Here is a 20,120-nt window from a genome sequence, read left to right on the forward strand (position 1 = left end):
AGAAAAAGCAGGTTATAATTTATGAAATTCAGTATTGATTGGTAAAAACTTTCATGATACTGCAGATTAAAAGGTATTTCATCTCGTGAGAAAAACTTTGACAAAATTGCACCGAAAGATAAGCAAAAAAAAAGTGATATATTTTGTATACGAACTAAATTATTAAAAATACATAATATTAAGATAATTGCAATTTTTTATGAAAAAGAGATATCTTTTTAAGTTTTTGTACATACCAATAAATTATTCACTTAATATCACCTTTTGATTCAAATATTTTTTTGTTTAACTAATCAAAATCGTGTATCGACAGTCCTGGTGAAATCACTATACTGCATACTATCGATACTGTCTACTAGATATAGTCGATTAATTGTAAAAGATATATCGACTATAAAATCGAGATGTGGCGATTAAAAGTCGATGATCGATATGGAAACGAAGCATAGAATTTCTGGTAAGTTCTATGAAATTGATTACTTTAAACGAACTCCGAAGTCAGGTAGTTTCTAGATTCATCTACGTTATTTGAACGGGTACGTAAAGTACTATTTTGTTTAACAAAACCATCTTGTTGAGAAGATTCAAAGAAAGTAAGTACTTTTCAATTATATTATTACGTCCTACGTTTTCATTTGTATTTTGAAATAAATGTATAAATATATTTCTAGTTCTATTTCTATGGTAAAAAAATATCAAGTTCGAACTCGTTATTAACATTTTACGTCATATTTACATTGTTATTCGCGAAGCACTGTAAACTATTAGACGAAAATTTAGTTACAATTATTTTGTATTGTGTATTCGTAGAATGGCTGCAGTTGATATATCGCCTAACAAGGATGAAGGTGTTTTGAAGGAAATAATCAAGGAAGGTATCGGAGATGAAACACCATCACCTGGATGCACTGTGACAGTTCATTATACTGGTACATTGCTGGACGGTACAAAGTTTGACTCCAGCAAAGATCGTAATGAACCATTTCAATTTGAACTTAAGAAAGGAATGGTAATCAAAGCATGGGACATAGGAGTAGCTACTATGAAAAGGGGTGAAGTAGCATTATTGACATGTGCTCCTGCATACGCATACGGAGAAAATGGAAGTCCACCTAAAATCCCTCCAAATGCAACACTTAAATTTGAAGTAAGTTATTAGGTTTTCATCGTTACCACTTTTATTGTAAAAATATTAATCTTCATCATTAATTTGCATAACACTTTGACTGCAAAAGTGCTTTTGCACTGTTTTAACATGCTATTATGCATGTATTAATATGTATGACATATATCCTTTTGTCACTTGTATTGCATATTCATTAATATTTATGAAAGCTATATATATATGTAATTTGCTAGACAATATCAATCTATATCATCACATGTATTATAAAATGTAACATACATGGTATATCATTATAATTCATGTTATCTTTGTAAAACAATTCATTTAAATGTGTTAGTTTTCTTTAGAATAAACAAAATATTTATATACGTACGTATTAAAATTTGCTACTTTAGCTCTAACTTAGAAATCTAATATTATTAGATATATTGATTTTAAATATTGTTTGTCTTTTAGATCGAAATGATTGATTGGAAAGGAGAAGATTTAAGTCCCAACAAAGATGGTAGCATTGAGAGGTATCAGATTGTACAGGGGAAAAGTTATACAACACCAAATGAAGGAGCTTTAGTAAATGGTTAATACAATTGTAACATACATTTAATAGATATTATAGGACAATTTTACAATGTAATAATTTGTTCAAAATGCAGGGACATTATACCAAGTTTAAATTGGTTAAAATTTTTATTTTAGTTCACTTAACGGGATCGTATAATGGTCAAGTATTTGAAGATAGGGATGTACAATTCACCCTCGGAGACGGAGAAGAATATGGTGTTATAGAAGGTGTAGAGGTGGCCTTGGGAAGCTTTAATCGTTTAGAGAAGTCAAAACTTAAAATTAAAAGCAAATATGCATTTAAAGACGTAGGAAATACTGAATTTGGCATTCCACCAAATGCAACAGTAGAATATATAGTAGAATTAAAAAGTTTTGAAAGAGTAATTATCCTGTCAATATATCATTTAACATATAATATATTAATTACACTTAATATATCCGTGGATTTTTCAGGCTAAAGAAATTATGTTCTTAGAGAATAAGGAACAACTAGAACAAGTTAAGATTTGTAAAGAGAAAGGAACAAATTATTTTAAAGCCGATAAATACAATTTAGCAATTAAATTGTATAAGAAAGCTGCCTCACTTTTGAAATATGGAAGCAATATTGATGAAGATTTGAAAACAGAAGCAGATAATCTTCTGGTAGCAACGCATTTAAATCTTGCCTTATGTTACTTAAAAACAAATCAGTATGTTGAAGCAAAAGATTCATGTAACGAAGTCTTGAAACTGGACGCACAAAATGAAAAGGCACTGTTTAGAAGAGGGCAATCGTACCTTGGATTAGCGTCGCCTGAAATCGCGATTAAAGACTTCCAAGAAGTATTGAAAGTAGAACCAAAAAATACAGCAGCCGCGAAACAAATCATAGCTTGCAACAATTTAATTAAAAAACAATTAGCGAAAGAGAAAAAGCTGTACGCAAATATGTTTGACAAATTTGCCCAAGAGGATAAACAGGTTTGTAAAAAGTAGCTAACTATGTCTAATATGGACTAAAAATATTTAATTTCTCGTTATACATTTGTATAAACAATTTGAATAACTTTTATTTCTGCCTTTTATTTATGGTTCACAGTAAAAAAACAACACGCAATATGTTGATTAAATTTACTCGCGGTCAAATGTATAATTTGAAACAAGTTTCTATTCCATATTGACGTGATACGTTTGACCATAAATTGTTAGTAATGTCACAGAAGGAGGAGGAAAAGCTGCGGGAGCAACCGGACGTGTTATGTGGGGCCTTGGGTGAATGGGGACAAGAAGAACGACCTGGAGGCAGAGACGCAACTGCTTTTGAAAAGGAGAATCCTAACATACTTATGCTCAACGCTAATGGTACTGACGAATTTCAAAATATGTAAAATAATTGTCCATTCCTTTGCCCCATTCTTTACACTGCCCTACTTTTAATTGCCGGCAGTACAAAGTTTTGTTAACTATAATTACCCGATCTTTCTTTAAACTAGTACTGTTCAGACAGTGAACATTTAACTTGTTGTCATATATAGTTTATTAGTACTCTGTGACATATGATACAGCCTAGTCAAGAAATCTCATATTTTGCGTGACTGACTCACGAATTTTAACAAATAAAAATGTTCTCACTTTTGTTGCCTTGTTTATTTTTCATACATATAAATCCGTGTTACTACAATAAGGTCGATACAGGTTCATTTTATAATTTTGATTAGTGTGATTGGCAGTGATTTGTGAATTTGTATCTGATATAATGTTTCTTGCTAATAACGTCATATATGATACATTCCATATTATTACTATACATGTGGCGTGGTAAGACGTGATGCTAATATTTAATGTTTGAACAAACGATATCCTTTACCATTACGCATACATTTACTTCTGTACAAATAATTTTGTAAATTATATATTATTATCGTATCTTCGTCAGTCGAAATTTGTGTACAATGATTTATAATTACTATAGAACAGAGATTCAGGTATAAGTTAAATATATCATAAAATAATGAAATGTAATTATTATAATTACTTTTAAAGCATATTTATGTAAAATGATGTGTAAAAATAATGTATAAAACAGGGATTCCCGATCTTCTTGCATCGACCCCTTTTAAAATAATAATTTTCTGCATCGAACTCCGATTTTTCAACAATATACAGACATAATAATCAGACATAGAATATGAAGAAAAATTTAGAACCCTTTAGACCCTTTTAATCATCATCGACCTCCAGGGGGTCAATACCAGCCCTGTTGAGAATCCCTGGTATAGAAAATTACATTTTTTTTGCTACATTTTGATCGACAAAGCAGCGATGAAAGGCATACGAATAAAAATAAAGTATGTAATAAGACACTGCTATATAATTATTTTTTTATTTCAAAAACATTTTTTGTTTATATTGATTATGTTTTCTTATGATATTTATTATAATAATCGCTGCGTCGTTTATATATTTGAAAATATAACTTCAGTCTTGATATTCTTTTACTTAAAGATTGAACTTTGTTCTAATATTTGTATACGAGAATATTTAAACTAATCTACCTTATCGACTGAGTGAATTTATATGCAAAAGGATATATGAAGTAGTCTCTATTTCTGGCTATAGGATCGTACCTACAATTCGCGTGATTATAAACCCGCGATTGCTTACGGCATGGCGTTAGCCAAGTCGTGTGTCATCGTGCGTTGCAGATGAAAAGTGTAGTACATTTGTAACGCTTATATTTTACATGTTGTATATTAATGAAAAACTTTTTATACAAATTTTAACGAAAGGTGAGAATACCAGAAAGTGATAACACGAGTGCTTCGAATGATAAAACGATAATATTCGTGGACGTACAATGTTCAAAGATGCAATGAGGTTTTGATATGGCGGTAAATTTTACTTAGATGAAGATTCGTTGTAAAGTTCGATGATACTCTTGAATTATTTTACCGGTTACGCAAGTGCGAGAATCTGGCAGTTTCCATGCCGAAGTCCGTTTAAAATTGGTTTATTTGCAACATTAGATCTGAAAATTGAAATCCTGTATATCACTGCATTTTGAAGCACAGTGGCGACATATCATGGCGGCGAAATTTTCTTAGCTGCAGTTGTGTATCTCAGTTATTTTCATACTTAATACGTACGCCAAGGAATTTCTTTGTAAAGTAACAGATTCAGTAAATTAATATCTTGTGTACGAAATAACTTTTATGAGATTTCTATTTAATTTCTGATCTTGTACATTCAAGTGATGTAATTGCATTATATTAGCCAGACATAACATGTAGTTAATCTTTTTTGTGTATATATCCTTTACAATGACACTATGGCTTAATGTGAAATTGTGATATAAACAGCACCATACTTATATAAAACGCTCATATATATTTTTTTATGTACATATTCATATCTTGCATGTTTTTTAAGATTGTTCAAGATGAACAAGCGCCGCAGAACATCTTCAGTTGCGAGTCGAGGCACAGAAGATGATGGTGATGATATACCACCTGAACCAACAAAGCGACGGAAAAAATTAGATCCTGTAAGTTGTTCTACATTATTGTAAATTATTACTAACAAAAGAGGGTTTGATTATCAATCTAAAACTAATCGTTGTTTGTTAAATACCTAGAGTGACCTGTGCCAACAGTTGTACGATGTACTACGTAATCAAAAAAAAGAAGATGGGACATTATTATGTGATGCATTTATACGTGTGCCTAAACGTAGACAAGAACCAGGTTATTATGAAGTTGTAACAAATCCTATAGACCTATTAAAGGTTCAACAGAAACTAAAGACAGATGAATATAGGGATATGGATGATTTAGCAGCTGATATTCAACTTATGGTTAACAATACAAAAGCCTTTTATATGGTAATATACGTTAGCTTTCATGAATACGTATCATAAAAGATAAATAAAATTAAGAAATGTATACGTTCAAGATGTCCTATAGGTTTTCATATAAACATTGCTATGTGTATTCTACAGCTAATATTAAAATGTTATATAATGAAATATTCATAAATGCTTTATTAATAAGTTGTACTAATAAATTAGAGATATGGTAACCCAGTGTAGGTAAAGTTTATATTTAAGTTACTAAAGTTGTTTTATTAAAATAGCGTACATCTCCTGAATATAAGGATGCTACTGAGCTTTGGGAATTATGTATAAACACAAAAAATCGTATTATGGAAGAATATGAAGATTCAGAACCTAAAGGAAAACTTATTATAAAAGTAGGACGACTGGTAAGTTGAAAATTATTATTATGTATAATTATTGTAATTAATGTTATAATTTTGTATGTGTGTACATTGCATTAAATACATAGGCTCGTAAAGTTACAATCAAACAAGAAGATGCAGAGGATACATCCGAAAGTTCCACAAATCCTGATGAAGAGACAATGCAACAATTTGAAGATTTATTTGCAGCAGTTATGACAGCAACAGATCCAGCTGACAATAATAGGCCATTGCATACAATGTTTCAACTTAAACCATCCAAAAAAGTTCGATAATTTTTTACTAATGAAACATTAATGTGTATCACTATTTTAAACATATTTATTGTATAATAAAATATTTTGTTTTCAGTTATATCCAGAATATTATGATGTAATTGAAACACCAGTAGATTTAAAAACCGTAGCAAGAAAAATTCAAGAAGGGGTATATAGTAGTATTGCAGATATGGAAAAAGATTTAATGTTAATGTGCCGTAACGCTTGTCAGTTTAATGAGCCTGGTTCCCAAATTTATAAGGATGCAAAACTTTTAAAAAAAATTATCACTGCAGCAGCGAGGAAACAAGATACTGGATTAAGCAGTATTATTCCAAAAATTGCAACAACCGCACCATCAACGCGAAGTAAAAGAGGAAGTCGTACTATGGCACAGTCTTTAATAGCTCAAACCGCGGCATTGCCAGATGAAGATGAAGAAAGTGATGATGAAGAGGAAGAGCCTGCAGAAACCGAGGAGGCTGACAATCCACAATGGCAGTTATTTCAAACTATCAGAACGGCACCTAATAATCAAGGTACATCATTAAATTTACTTAAAACATTACAATATTGATACCAATAAATTATATAACACTTGTTAGCAACGATATTAATTAAATTTTTTTTTATTCATATAGGAGTTAGAATGAGTGAATATTTTTGGAAACTGCCATCAAAAAGGTTATATCCTGATTACTACAAAACGATAAAAAATCCTATTTCTTTACTACAAATTCGTACTAAAATAAAGGTAATTAATGATAATATAAATCGTTTTATAAGCTTTATAGACTCCTCTTGCTTAATTTATGATTGTTGTAGAAAGGTGAATACGGTACTGTTAGTGAAGTGGCTGGTGATATGAATATTATGTTCGAAAATGCAAAGAAGTATAATATACATACATCTAGACTATATAAGGTATTAAATATTGATTTAAATAATTTATACTTGGTTCTTTGGTTATTTATTTATACTTTAATTTATGTTCTAGAGCGCTGTAAAACTACAAAAGATTATGCAAGAAAAAGTACAAGAATTATTAGAATTTGATCAGGTAATATAAATTTTTATTTAAAGACTTCCTGCACTAAATATTTAATATAAACTCACGTTTTTGTATTATATTTATAGGATTCAGATTCGGATAGTGAATTTGAAAATAACTCCCATCAACCGAAACTTATAAAACGTGCTTCAAATTTGTTAACACGAGGAAAATATAAAGACAATATACCATTGAAAAAGAGATTGTACGCACTAGTTAAATGTGTAATAGAATACGTTGTAAGTAATTCCAATTTCAGTTGATAAAATTGAGACTCGTCAATATAGAGTTTGTTACATTATAGTGTGAAGATGGCCGCCAGCCAATGTTAATGTTTATGGAAAAGCCCTCCAAAAAATTATACCCAGATTATTATCAAGTAATAGCGGAGCCAATTGATATGTTAGCAATCGAAGCTAATATTAAAGCAGAAAAATATCAAAGTGAAAACGAATTAATACAAGACTTCAAGGTACATTTTATACATTGCAATATTTGAAAAATATAGTTTGTATTGACTTTTATTATTGTTTCATATTAGTTAATGTTTAATAATTGTCGTCAATACAATGAAGAAGGTTCTTTAATATACGAAGATGCGAATACTCTTGAGAGAGTTTTAATGGACAAAGTAAAAGAGTTGGGTCCTTTGCCTGAAACGCCTAAACTTGCGAAATCGACTGCATCCACTCCGACTAGAAACGTTGGGTATGTAATTGAGCATCTAACATAATTACATTAAAATATTGATTTTTGGATTTATTTTTACAAACATTGTATTTTATAATAATACAATCAGTAAATACATATATAAATACGCGCATGTACATATATATGTATATATGTATATATACATTTTTACGATACATAGGAGGCCTAAGAAAGTTGTGCCACTACATTTACAAAAACTGAAAACTATGTATGATACCATAAAAGATTATCATGACGCAAAAGGAAGACAATTATCTTTAATTTTTATGAAATTACCAAATAAAAATGAATATCCTGATTATTACGAAGTTATTAAGCAACCAATGAACATGGAGAAAATAGCCTCCGCTTTAAAAAATAATGGATACGAGAATTTGGATGAACTTGTATCGGATTTCATATTAATGTTTGATAATGCTTGCAAGTACAATGAACCTGATTCACAAATATACAAGGTTTGTATGTAGTAATGTGCATGCACACATGTATTTTAAAATATTTACTTAAAGTTGAAATGAAATTTTGTATAATTTACCAAATTAAGTTTAAAGATAAATAAATAATGCTTTTTGTTTATTTAAAAATGTTATTATATTTTGATTAGATGTATTTAATAATTTTCTGTCTAGGAAAAGAAATATCAAAGACAATTTAATTTTTTGTGATTTCTAATAACTTTCATTGTTTTTCCTAATTAGTAAATATAGGACACGTTAAAAATTCGGTCATTATTGTAGTACTATTTTTTAATTTAAAATAATTAATTTATTCTTATTAATTGCGGTTTATAGAAGTAATATAACGTTCAGAAGCCGAATTGAAATTTCGCGCTAAAACATGGAAAGCTCGAACTGTTTACGGTTATAGTTTTTGAGGTTACGTGAAGTTAGCTTCTTTCGTAGGTTTGTCGTTTCATGCAGTTCCATATAAGGATTTTATGGAATAATAAATGAATTTTATCTATGAATAGATACAATAATAAATTTTGTCTAAATATGCGATTTTATCAAAATAGCAATCATAAATCAAACACATGGAAAAGTGTTCAGTGAATGTGTCCAACAAATTTACAATTTTGCAAATTTTTTTATGTATCTATACTGTTGCTCAGAATGTTTGAACAAGGAAATATTAATAATGATGTCTCTGGTCAAAAGGCATTAAAAGTTCGACCTTGTTTTATTCGATTAATGAGAGATAAGGAAGTAGATCAACGTTTGTCAAAAAAATGCAGGAAGAATGATACAGAAGTAAACAGTATTCTTTTCAAAATTTTAATCTTCTTTTATGAACAAATTTTTGTTTATTGCATATAAAGATATCAAAAATAATAGTAGTCAGTATATTGTTATATTATATTTGCAATCTATTTCAATCGTGTTCTAGGATGCATTAATTTTGCAAAGACTAGTACTTCAAACAAAATTACAATTAAGTGAAGATGATGAAAGTGTACCAGATGTAGCAGCTGCGGTTCAAGAAATACTGGCAACGATCTTTACTGCCCTTTACAATCATCAAGATGAAGAAGGAAGGTGTTATTCCGATTCTATGGCAGAACTTCCAGAACATGATATTGTTGATGGAAAGAAGTATGTTGTTTTTAATGAAAATCAGTGTTACATAAATTTATTTTGTACTATTAACTAGGCATTAGTAATATTTTTACTATACGTTAGGGTACGAGGATTATCATTGGATTTAATTAAAAGAAGATTGGACCGTGGAGTATATAAACGATTAGATCGATTTCAAGAAGATGTATTTACATGTTTAGAAAGAGCTAGAAGGCTATCTCGTACAGATTCACAACCTTTTGAGGATAGTGTAGAACTTCAAGCATTTTTCTTACGTACCCGTGATGAAGTAACACGTGGGGGAGATTTGTTACATTCACCAGCCCTTAACTATACGCTTCTCGATCTTTCTTCTCAAGTTGCAGAACTGAAACGAATAAAGCAACAACAAGAGTTGTCACTACCAAATGAGGATGAAAGTTGTGATGGAAATGAGACAAAAGTATGTATCGTCATATGTTTGTATAAAAAAATGTTCCAAATTCATTAAATTAAGAATGAGAATATATTTATTTACCTAGGATTCGGAAACAAACACTAATACAGAAGGAACTAATAGTGATAACGGTGGATCAATGAGTTTTAACCAAGAAATTTATAGAGCTGGTGATTTTGCATACATCGAACCAACAGAACGAGGCATGGAGTACAGCGTAGTCCTTATAGAACGTTTATGGACAAACGCAGAAGCTCAACAAATGTTATATGGCAATTTATTTTATAGACCAAGCGAAACTTATCATGTGGCATCTAGAAAATTCCTTGATAAGGAATTATTTAAAAGTGATGCTCATGTAGCTGTACCCTTAGCCAAAGTAGCTGGAAGATGTTGTGTATTAAGTGTTAAAGATTATTTTAGAATGCAACCTGAAGGTTTTTTAGAGAAGGATGTATATGTGTGTGAATCACGGTATTCTACAAAAGCAAGGGCTTTTAAAAAAATTAAAGTCTGGAATTTTGATCCAGATCACTTGAAATTAATTGCAAGAGAGAAACCTTTAGAACCAAAGCGAGTAATATCAGTTTATAAAGAAAGATTAGAGAAACACAAAGAAGAGATTGCTGAGTTAGAAGAAGGAGAAAAATTATTGGAGAAAGAAAGACCTGTAAGTAATATATTAATGTATTACATCTTTAAGAGACATAGTATAACTTTAAGGGCCATGTCATCCTTATCTGTATGGCACATAAATTTCTGTAGATGGATAATGGTTTGATTTACTTAGGTTTTATTAAATATTCATAAGAATATAAAATGTAAATAATAAACTCTTATTAGTATTTAGTCAAAAGTGTTAAGTGCATAGTAATTACAAACTATGCTACAACATAAATATTATTTCTGCTTTAGTAAAACGCTTTTTTAATTAACTTTTTGCGCAGAATGTGATATTATATAATCCAGAGGATACAGAAAATACCTATTATGAGCAATATAATACATGCGCGGGTTCTGTAAAAACTGGAGATTTTGTTTATGTAGCGACAGATGGAGGTAGACAGCAAATTGCACAAATCGATGCTATATGGTCAACAAAAGAGTATGTAACAAAATGTTATACTTCTTATGACTGAAACGTTTAGTATAAGTAATATTTGATTTTACTTTTTAGTGGCAAATGTTATTTTAAAGGCCCATGGTTATTGATGCCTGCGGAAGTACCACATACCCCAACTAAATTATTTTATAAACAAGAATTATTCCTATCTACAGTTGATGGAACTCATCCTATTGTGGCTATTGTTGGGAAATGTGCTGTTCTAGACTATGGAGAATACACTTGCAGTGAGTAAAATATGCATAATATACATTTCATAAACATTATTGCATTTTAATAAAAATTCGTATATTTTCATAGGTCGGCCGACGGAAATACCAGAAGATGATATATATATTTGTGAATCATTATATGATGAAAGTAAAAGTCTTATGAAAAAGCTTGGGCAAGAAGGTTTAAAAAAATTTAATCACAGTTCGTCGGTAATTGAAGATGAGATTTACTTCTTCCGAAGACCCATAAATCCAGCTAAGGTGCGTATGAGAAATCTAAGCATTTGCACATAACATTCTATGCAAACAATTTAATAACAATACATTATTTGATATGCCTGTTATTTGACTTGCAACTAACTGTATATCATTGCTTTGCATGTGATGTGTGTGTTGTAGGTTCCGGGCGATGTGGCTCAAACGCAAAATCAAGTCAAGTCTGTTACCTCTAGTTCAACTCAATTTGAAATGGTAATTTTTCTTATGAATTTCTTATGTTCTATTAACAATAGAAGCAGAAAAATTGCATGCTGTTTGAAAATCACATGCAAACTCATATGCAAATTATTCACATTAAGAACCATTGTAAAATATTATCATTACTGTGCATTTTGTTCTATATGCAAATATGACTTGCATGTGATAAAGATTTCTTATCAATTTATATCTAAGCATGTTTCTCATTTTATGCCGGCATATTCTGTTTCCTTTCTCTTTGTTTGTTACATTTTCTCTTTTTTTGTTTATGTGTATGTCTTTTTTATGAGATTGCATTCCTTATATATTACTTATGTAGGGCTAGAAGTTATTTTTGATGGATTTAAATTCAGAGCACCTGTTGGGTTTATCTCTAATACATATGTATGTACATACATATACGATAAACGTAGAATACCACCGAAAAGTCTCGCTTCCATGTCACTCTAACCCAAATAATACAAAAGTAAAGCAATATGCTTTAAGTGGAATGCATACAGTACTAATATATAAATATCTACAAAGTGTTGGAGCATTTGCAAGTAGTTCAATTCATATATGGAACAATGACGATATTATGTTACTACAATACAGCTTTTTCTGTAAATAAGATATCTAGTATATTGGTATATTTTGTAAATGGATAAAAAATCTATTACTTTTATTAGGGGAATAATAATACTTGAATAAATTTCGCGGTAGATATGACCAAGAAAATTTTACGTAGTTGATAGCAGTGTATAAGGTTATTATGTCAGTTTAAAGTATTCAAAAAAAAATAAATATTCATATTACGGCTATTCGGTAACAGATAATGAACGTAACATAACATAAATGGTATAGGAAGCATCACCATTGTTACCGAAGCTGGAACCCGATGTACTAGGCATGGGAGTAGGATTAGGAGTGGGAGTAGGAGTAGGAGTTGGGGAGGACAGCATGGACGCTGGTGGTCCACCGTCCGTTGGATCTGCAGAAGCTCAACCGGTGCTCTCCAATACTCAAACACCTGTGTCGACTAAAAAGGTAGGCTTTATCGTGACATTATTTGCTTAAAACTTGATCATATATCGCATTTTATTTATTTCATTTTATTTTTTTTTTTAGAAAAATATGCCAGCATACATATATATACATATTTTTTTGTTTTTGCACCGTTTAAAATTCTGTTATCTAACATTAGAACGACAATTAGATGTTTTTTACCTTTAATGGTATATAATATGAAATACTCGTTTTTATAAGACGGTAACATTATAATTTGTGTTTTCTTCTGTTTAGAAAACGGCGGGTAAGAAATTAGTTACGGGCTATATTTTATATTCGAGTAAAATGCGAACGCAGATTACACAAAACAATCCTGAATCGTCCTTTGGGGAGATTAGCAGAATTGTTGGTAACGAGGTATTTATTTATTGTTTACTGTTGATTTTTAAGTTACTAAAGATTTTTATGTAGGAAGAAGGAAAGTATGCAGATTTGATTTTTTGAATACAGTATCGTAAACGATCGTACGGAACTTCTTTTGTAAAGTATCGTTAATGGTATCGTCAGTGCATCATTCTGCATGCTTCATCTTTCTTTCAAATATGGTACGTTTTTTTTTAAACTACTTCTATCCATACTTTTCTACCAAAAGAGAAATTATTGTAGTTGCAATGAACGTCTAAACTTTTAAACACACACTACAGTACCAACGTATAAATAAATTATGTATAAATAGAAATTAGCTTTAGATTTAAATTAATTTCTTTGGGCACTTTATACTGGATGATATGAACAAAATTTGAAAAATTAATTTTCTAACAACCAAGTGTATTAACTAAATACGTTTTTACGTTGCAGTGGAGGAAATTGCCAGCAGGAGAAAAACAAGCTTGGGAAGAAAGGGCGATTAAAATGAATGAGGATGGTGGGCAGCTTAAAGGAAATAATGTTTCAGTAAGCACGAATGCTTTACAAGATGTAGTCTATGAATGTTGCTGGGACAATTGTGACTGGCAATTTGAAGATATGACCGATTGTATCGATCACTGTATCGCAGAACAAAATGGACATGTTCAATCGTCCTTCGTTAATGCTGCAAGTGGTAAATGCTACTTGTATTATTTTATGTACAATCAGAAGACAAATACAGTTTTTTACTATTAAAATGTATGCTTTTATAGACGTAGAATTTCAATGTCAATGGCGGGGTTGTGGTCGTACGAAAAAATCTGTACCACCATTTCCAAGTGTACAAAGACTTGCAAGGCATGTTAAGGAAGTACATATCCTTAAGTCAAATGGACGTATAATACCTCCATCGGAAAGAAGCAAGTATGATGTCAAAATACTATACAGTAAATTAATATTCATATATTGATAAAATAATATGTACACTTCATTTTACTTTATATCTTTCGTTACAGAAATTATATGGCATCAAAAGGCCCCACGGTATTACCTCCAATGGAAACAGGTAATTTTCTTTTCATTTTAAATAGTCACTCTCATTCTATTACAAATATTTTTTGGAGTTCGTATTTCTAAAAATAAATTTTTTTACTACAGAGACATCAGCAGCTGCAACACAAACAAGCAATATGCCTGTTGTTAAACAACCAGAACCTATGTTTGTTGCTGTGCCTCCGAGACCAAGTCGTGTGTTACATTCAGATGCCTATTTACGGTAAAACGCCTATTTACAGTTCAAATACTTTTATTGTCATTTAATTTTTTTTCTATTCTTCTACACATATTATTTGCTTGTAATTTATAGATATATTGAAGCATTGAATGTAGAGAACCGGTACATATCAAATTGGGATAAACAAATGAATGCTAATCCTGATAATACACAAATTCCTGACGTAACGAAATTGCCTGCAGAATGGTTAGGCAACGGTGTAGGCAACCATGGAAATGTGGTGAATGCCTTATGGACGCTCAGGAACATGATGATGCGAGATGTGTTAGCCATTAATAAAACTTTATAGTTTATAACTCGTTAAGATCTATAATCTTTAATATTCGATGCTACCTTAAAACTACAATTTTCAGGTCCGTCGATGCTAGATGAAAGACTGAAGATTTATTATTTTGAATGAATGTATTTATATTTTTAGATTCATCTTTCCTTCATTTTACAACTCTAATTAGTATTTCAAGTTTAACTTAATTATAGCACATTATTTTTCATCATTTTCAATTCATAATTAGACCTAATTAGGAAACTGATTTTGTTTTTACAAGATTTTCAGATCTGCAGTGTACTATTTCCTGTGAATAATTCAGCTTGGTATAAAATTAACTTTAATTTTTTTCATTCAGGAGAGAAAATACTATGAGCATTATTTTCGATACATCGTCCATGGATCTGTTAGGAGTAGAACGAATAGATATTACGCTGTAAGAATCGCCACTTTGTAAATACTTCGCTATTTTTAATTTTAACTTTTCATAAAAAGAATTTTGTATTTTGTGTATCGCGCATCATGAAAGTGTGACTTGAGAATTCCTGTATTCATACTGTAAAATGAAACTGTATTGTAAATATAAAATAATGCACTTTAGAAAGCACTTTGATGATATAGATAGTACTATTATTGTATCTATGAATATTAATTTCATGTCATACAATCATACATTAATGTAATATTTTCACTTACTTTTTTAAAAGAACTTTGATATAAAAAGGTATTCAATAATCATTATTCGTGAATTTTTTTATATTGTTTTAGTCGTTTTAGTGGATAGTATTAAACTGTATATAATTAAGAGTAACAGTCATATTTTTATGAAATACAAGTGTAGAGAATATTCCCGAATATGGAATAAATTCATGATACATAGATGGAAGTAACTTAAATTGTTTATCTAAGATTCAATTTATTATTTAAAGGTAATATTGTACAATCAGGATCTATTACATACAGTTAATTATACATCGTTACAATTTTTGTTAACTTCTCAAAATTAAATACATGATACATGCCTAAATTTTGTTAATGTATCATTTATGAATGAAGGAAATTTTTCTTAAAATATAAAATTGTTTAAAACATTTCATTAAATCAGTACTTATTCATTATATTTAAATGTATATTTATTATGTTTAATGAATGTTATATATCCAGGGTATCTAACTGATAATTTCACTTAGTGTTATGAAGTTTTAAGGACGCAATTCTTTATTTAATGTAATTTCAATAACTATGGTCTACTCTGATCTTAGGATGTGATGAAAAACTTAAAGCTTTATTTTTATCTCTGTATCATTTATATTTATCCAATCCATTGATGAAAACTATATAAAAAGGATCTTTGAAAAAATTCATTGGAGTAGAAGTTCATTATTATTTATATTTAACGAACGAAGTTTACAGATGATACAATGAATTTTGTATGTTTAAATATATTCTTAAATGAATGTTACATGTGTAATGCAAATTTTCAAATCAAAAATCGCTCACACGCCCGCCGTTTTGCCAGTCTCCCCATTTCGTAGGGTCTTTTTCGCTATCTGTTATTAATTCCCCATTTGCGTCAGTTTCTACTAATACCAAATCCACAAAACGTTCTCTTGGAGGTACTCCTGCGTGATTGTGTCTTTATAATTAATTATACAATGTAATAATACATGGTAATTGAATGGCATTAATTTTTCAAGGATTCTTACTAGGTATGGGTTGTAATTTCAATTTCTTATGAAATTGTCTCATTCTTAATGATTCTTCTTTCGCACCTTTTGAACCTGTTTCTTGTTCTCGCAAGGAAACACCTAAATATAATGGAAAAATATAAAACGTTACAGTTTTTAATGATTAGAAATATTACATACCTATTGAAAATTCTCTGCATCTGTATATTGGTGGTCTTGTATGGTTATGGATAAAAATTTTGTTCAGTGTGTTGTACATATTTATATTAACACGAAGCAAAGGGAAGTTTGGTCTTAAAATATTCATTTCATATTTGCATATTTTATTGAAATGATAGTACTTATATAGCTTTGTAGTATTCTTTTGTTATATTTTTAACAAAACACAACTTTCTGTAGATTGTCTGATGTTTCATATTTCAGTTTTTGTAATCATAATTCTATATTGACATTCTTACATGTAATTTAAAGTGTTTATTGTTTTACATACATATCGTTTATGGATTCATATATATTTTTACATGCAGTATATTTACTTATTGTAATTTTTAAATACTAAATTCTTAGTCTACATATATTTATTTGTACATTCTACGTGAAACATGTTGTTGTGTACATAGGTTAGATTGAAATATTCTAGAAATCTGTTACACGACCTTTTCTCTCCCAATCACCATATCGTGTTGGTTCTGGTCCACGTGGACCTCCAATTTCACCTGTTTCTGGATTAGTATTATTTGGGAATGGTTTCAATGGTTCTTTCTCTTGATAAGGATGTTCGCCTTCTTTCAGTTCTTCTAATTTCTCTGTTTGTGCGTTTAAATGTTATTCTGTTAATATTCTTATCAATTTACAACAAAGCTTTAAAGAAGGGTGAAGAATACCTATCGGTGTACGTTCCCTTAATTTCTTTCTAAATTCACGCATTCGAGGGCTTTCGGTCGTTTCGTCCTTCTTCGATAGTAAAATTTGACATTCTGAAAGTGAAATTAATACTACACTTTTGAAATAGTTATTACTTTCATTTATCTATGCGTCTACTTACGTGCATGCAAAGATCTAGGTAATAATTCTATAATTCTATTATTTACTTTTAGCAATTTACTAAAAGGTACGACATTCCTAGTAAACATAACCTTGTCCATTGTGAGCTTTATCTTTAGTGAGTACGTGAAAGAAGGTTGTACATACAAATATATTATACAGAAGCTACAGCTAGTAATTTATGATCAGTTAATTATGAGAAGTTAATAATATATATTTAACTACTGTAGAATTATTATGATATACTATTTTATGTACATTTACAGTATAAATGAAGTAACAAAAAGATATTTAAAATAATATTGGTTAAGAAAACAATGAACTACTGGAGATGTAAAAAATTAAATCTCCATTATTCCATTGGTTTTTAAAAGTTTTTGCTTTCTATAAACATGTTTTTTTCTTCTTTTTGGTTATATTTAAATACTTTTAATTTTTTATAGTACACGTGGTATTTTAATTCTAGTTATATAATATTAATATTATTGATATTGTATGATTGTTAAGAAATTTGTTTTTGTTAAAAGAATAGCAAACATTGTTTGAGTAGGCCATGAAAAAATTATTTTTATGACAATTCTATCTTTTTGATTTGTTATGTATGGACTAATTTTAATGCATGTATATACATATATATATACATATATTATTTAAAATAAAATTGATCAGTAAGAAATTCTGTGTAATAGTTGGTGCAATTCAAGTGTGATTAAATTAACAAACTTGTGTCAAAAGTAACAAGTGCTGATGGATTAACGCATTATAACCTTCAGGCAGTTGTAATCAAACTAAGGAAAAATGAATTGAATTTAATAAGAGTAATATTATTATTATACAAAAATATGCATGTTTATGAGTAACATTCTAAACTTTTATATGGCATTGATCAAAAGCTTGGTGCCTAGAATGTAACATGTTATAAGAATACTTTAGTTAAATTAGAACATACAAAACAGAAATATATATATTTTGAAAGTATATAATTTATATGCTGCGACTATATTCTTAGTATTTAAAATGCAGTTTATACGTTCTGTAAGAAACACTGTAACATTAAACATATCAAATACTTTTCAAAAACAATGCTGCAGATTTGTTAAAAATATGACGGTAAGAGATGCATTAAATGCAGCTCTTGACGAAGAATTAGCAAGGGATGAGGATGTATTTATTATAGGGGAGGAAGTTGCCCAATACGACGGTGCATATAAAATAACAAAAGGTCTTTGGAAGAAATATGGAGATAAAAGATTAATTGATACACCTATAACAGAAGCTGGATTCTGCGGTATAGCTATAGGAGCGGCGCTTGCTGGTTTAAAGCCAATATGTGAATTTATGACATTTAACTTTTCAATGCAAGCTATTGATCGGGTAGTAAATGGTGCTGCTAAAAATTTTTATATGACGGCTGGAAGATATTCCGTGCCAATTGTATTCAGGGGTCCAAATGGTAATGCCAAAGGTTTAGCAGCTCAACACTCACAATGTTTTGCAGCATGGTACATGAGCATACCTGGTTTAAAAGTGATGTCACCGACAACTTGTGAGGATTACAGAGGTGCTTTGAAAGCCGCCGTTCGGGACCCTGATCCAGTTATAATTCTGGAAAGTGAATTACTTTACAATTTTCAATTTCCTGTATCAGATGAAATTATGGATAAAGATTTTGTCATACCTATTGGTAAAGCTAAAATTGAAAAATCTGGTAAACATATCACTCTGGTATCACACGGTCAAGCTACAGTTTATACATTACAAGCAGCTGAAATTCTAGCAGGAGAGGGAATAGAAGCAGAAGTGATTAATTTACGTTCGCTTAGGCCACTAGATTGGGATATGCTTTTTAAATCTATTACTAAAACTCATAGATTAATGACTGTTGAGTTAGGATGGCCTATATGCGGTGTTGGTTCTGAAATTGTAGCGACTGTAATGGAGAATCCAATATTTTTTCAGCTTGATGCACCAGCTGTTCGTTGCACGGGTATTGATGTACCTATGCCATATGCAGAAAATATTGAGTACGAATGTACACCAAAAAATCATCACATTGCAGATTTTGCTAAGAAAATTTGTGGTGTAAAAATATAACTGTGTTTGAGAATAAAATTTGTTTACTAAAATGTCATTCAATTTTTTGGTATGATAGAGTATGCGTTATGCGTATTACAGATCAAATTGTACTATATTTATGCAGGATTAGAGCCACAATATAAGTTTGCAGTGTATTAGTTGTTAGAGTATGTAATTATTATCAAATGAAGTTATAAAAACTTTATTATTAATTCATTGTTACTACTTGTCAGTGGTTGATGTAAAAATTGTTATTTTATGTGTAATACTTTTTTCAGAGTGTTCAAATTTGGTGCTGTACTGTGCAATGACCTGGAATTTTAATATTGAATTAATATTGAAATATTCTGATGAATATGCTGATTATTGTAAAAATAAAATTTTTTGTGTGCCTTCAGAGTCTTTAGGTATGTAGAAAAGAATAGAAAAACAATGTTTAATTGTTATGAACAAAATTGAAGTGACTAGAGAATTATTAATATAGTGTAATTTTTTAATATTTGTTCCAGCTTTACATACATTTATGAAGTAATAATTACAAATTAAAAAAGTCATATCCTACGTACATAATACATTTGCAATATT

At 29.9% G+C, this 20,120-nt stretch overlaps 5 protein-coding genes across 14 annotated transcripts; 3 read left to right on the forward strand and 2 right to left on the reverse strand.

The window, feature by feature from the left end:
• The first annotated feature begins 421 nt into the window (after positions 1-421).
• On the forward strand, positions 422-3,307 carry Fkbp59 (FK506-binding protein 59kD). Of its 3 annotated transcripts, none has more exons than XM_076892410.1 (6): positions 422-593; positions 811-1,147; positions 1,583-1,703; positions 1,823-2,070; positions 2,144-2,653; positions 2,772-2,790. In XM_076892410.1, the coding sequence occupies exons 2-6, from the start codon at positions 812-814 to the stop codon at positions 2,772-2,774; spliced, it is 1,218 nt and encodes a 405-aa protein (XP_076748525.1). In that variant the 5' UTR covers positions 422-593; position 811; the 3' UTR covers positions 2,775-2,790. The 3 variants fall into 3 exon arrangements, with proteins under 3 accessions (XP_076748525.1, XP_076767248.1, XP_076767249.1); XM_076911133.1 differs by lacking the exon at positions 2,772-2,790 and adding an exon at positions 2,893-3,307 and having other exon boundaries at positions 423-593; XM_076911134.1 differs by lacking the exon at positions 2,772-2,790 and adding an exon at positions 2,882-3,019 and having other exon boundaries at positions 423-593.
• A 1,009-nt stretch (positions 3,308-4,316) lies between these two features.
• Positions 4,317-15,334, forward strand: Polybromo (protein polybromo). 7 transcript variants are annotated; one of them, XM_076910772.1, is made up of 27 exons: positions 4,317-4,461; positions 5,102-5,216; positions 5,307-5,552; positions 5,804-5,932; positions 6,016-6,195; positions 6,281-6,725; positions 6,828-6,940; positions 7,012-7,110; positions 7,184-7,246; positions 7,324-7,476; positions 7,542-7,709; positions 7,779-7,945; positions 8,109-8,403; positions 9,335-9,540; positions 9,628-9,967; positions 10,047-10,631; positions 10,909-11,066; positions 11,139-11,311; positions 11,385-11,557; positions 11,696-11,767; positions 12,617-12,799; positions 13,055-13,177; positions 13,619-13,862; positions 13,942-14,092; positions 14,185-14,234; positions 14,327-14,444; positions 14,535-15,334. In XM_076910772.1, exons 2-27 carry the CDS (start codon positions 5,112-5,114, stop codon positions 14,749-14,751), a joined length of 4,956 nt encoding a protein of 1,651 aa, XP_076766887.1. In that variant the 5' UTR covers positions 4,317-4,461; positions 5,102-5,111; the 3' UTR covers positions 14,752-15,334. The 7 variants fall into 7 exon arrangements, with proteins under 7 accessions (XP_076766887.1, XP_076766893.1, XP_076766892.1 ...); XM_076910778.1 differs by having other exon boundaries at positions 14,336-14,444; XM_076910777.1 differs by having other exon boundaries at positions 7,324-7,473.
• A 688-nt stretch (positions 15,335-16,022) lies between these two features.
• On the reverse strand, positions 16,023-16,857 carry LOC143422182 (uncharacterized). Its single transcript, XM_076892645.1, has 3 exons — positions 16,596-16,857; positions 16,434-16,535; positions 16,023-16,349 (listed from the first exon to the last, which is right to left on the reverse strand). The coding sequence occupies exons 1-3, from the start codon at positions 16,720-16,722 to the stop codon at positions 16,213-16,215; spliced, it is 366 nt and encodes a 121-aa protein (XP_076748760.1). The 5' UTR covers positions 16,723-16,857; the 3' UTR covers positions 16,023-16,212.
• On the forward strand, positions 16,298-19,873 carry LOC143422181 (pyruvate dehydrogenase E1 component subunit beta, mitochondrial). Of its 2 annotated transcripts, none has more exons than XM_076892644.1 (2): positions 16,298-16,436; positions 18,637-19,629. In XM_076892644.1, exons 1-2 carry the CDS (start codon positions 16,406-16,408, stop codon positions 19,551-19,553), a joined length of 948 nt encoding a protein of 315 aa, XP_076748759.1. In that variant the 5' UTR covers positions 16,298-16,405; the 3' UTR covers positions 19,554-19,629. The 2 variants fall into 2 exon arrangements, with proteins under 2 accessions (XP_076748759.1, XP_076748758.1); XM_076892643.1 differs by lacking the exon at positions 16,298-16,436 and adding an exon at positions 19,814-19,873 and having other exon boundaries at positions 18,397-19,483.
• On the reverse strand, positions 16,976-17,584 carry LOC143422184 (succinate dehydrogenase assembly factor 4, mitochondrial). The gene is made up of 3 exons (XM_076892646.1): positions 17,461-17,584; positions 17,300-17,392; positions 16,976-17,221 (listed from the first exon to the last, which is right to left on the reverse strand). Exons 1-3 carry the CDS (start codon positions 17,558-17,560, stop codon positions 17,052-17,054), a joined length of 363 nt encoding a protein of 120 aa, XP_076748761.1. The 5' UTR covers positions 17,561-17,584; the 3' UTR covers positions 16,976-17,051.
• Positions 19,874-20,120: the final 247 nt, after the last annotated feature.

This window comes from Xylocopa sonorina, chromosome 3 (genome assembly GCF_050948175.1).
Source record: "Xylocopa sonorina isolate GNS202 chromosome 3, iyXylSono1_principal, whole genome shotgun sequence".
Lineage (NCBI taxonomy): Eukaryota > Metazoa > Arthropoda > Insecta > Hymenoptera > Apidae > Xylocopa > Xylocopa sonorina.

Coding starts and splice junctions, on each gene's coding strand:
- Polybromo (XM_076910772.1), top strand. CDS start 5,112: ATGAACAAGCGCCGCAGAACATCTTCAGTTGCGAGTCGAGGCACAGAA. Junction 7,946..8,108: donor ACTCCGACTAGAAACGTTGG/GTATGTAATTGA, acceptor TACGATACATAG/GAGGCCTAAGAAAGTTGTGC. Junction 13,178..13,618: donor GCAGAATTGTTGGTAACGAG/GTATTTATTTAT, acceptor TTTACGTTGCAG/TGGAGGAAATTGCCAGCAGG.
- LOC143422182 (XM_076892645.1), bottom strand. CDS start 16,722: ATGAATATTTTAAGACCAAACTTCCCTTTGCTTCGTGTTAATATAAAT. Junction 16,536..16,595: donor ATGCAGAGAATTTTCAATAG/GTATGTAATATT, acceptor CATTATATTTAG/GTGTTTCCTTGCGAGAACAA. Junction 16,350..16,433: donor GAAATTACAACCCATACCTA/GTAAGAATCCTT, acceptor ACAATCACGCAG/GAGTACCTCCAAGAGAACGT.
- LOC143422184 (XM_076892646.1), bottom strand. CDS start 17,560: ATGGACAAGGTTATGTTTACTAGGAATGTCGTACCTTTTAGTAAATTG. Junction 17,393..17,460: donor ACCTAGATCTTTGCATGCAC/GTAAGTAGACGC, acceptor TTTCACTTTCAG/AATGTCAAATTTTACTATCG. Junction 17,222..17,299: donor AAGGGAACGTACACCGATAG/GTATTCTTCACC, acceptor ACGCACAAACAG/AGAAATTAGAAGAACTGAAA.
- Fkbp59 (XM_076911133.1), top strand. CDS start 812: ATGGCTGCAGTTGATATATCGCCTAACAAGGATGAAGGTGTTTTGAAG. Junction 1,704..1,822: donor TGAAGGAGCTTTAGTAAATG/GTTAATACAATT, acceptor TTTTTATTTTAG/TTCACTTAACGGGATCGTAT. Junction 2,071..2,143: donor AATTAAAAAGTTTTGAAAGA/GTAATTATCCTG, acceptor TGGATTTTTCAG/GCTAAAGAAATTATGTTCTT.
- LOC143422181 (XM_076892643.1), top strand. CDS start 18,477: ATGCAGTTTATACGTTCTGTAAGAAACACTGTAACATTAAACATATCA. Junction 19,484..19,813: donor CCATATGCAGAAAATATTGA/GTACGAATGTAC, acceptor TACTTTTTTCAG/AGTGTTCAAATTTGGTGCTG.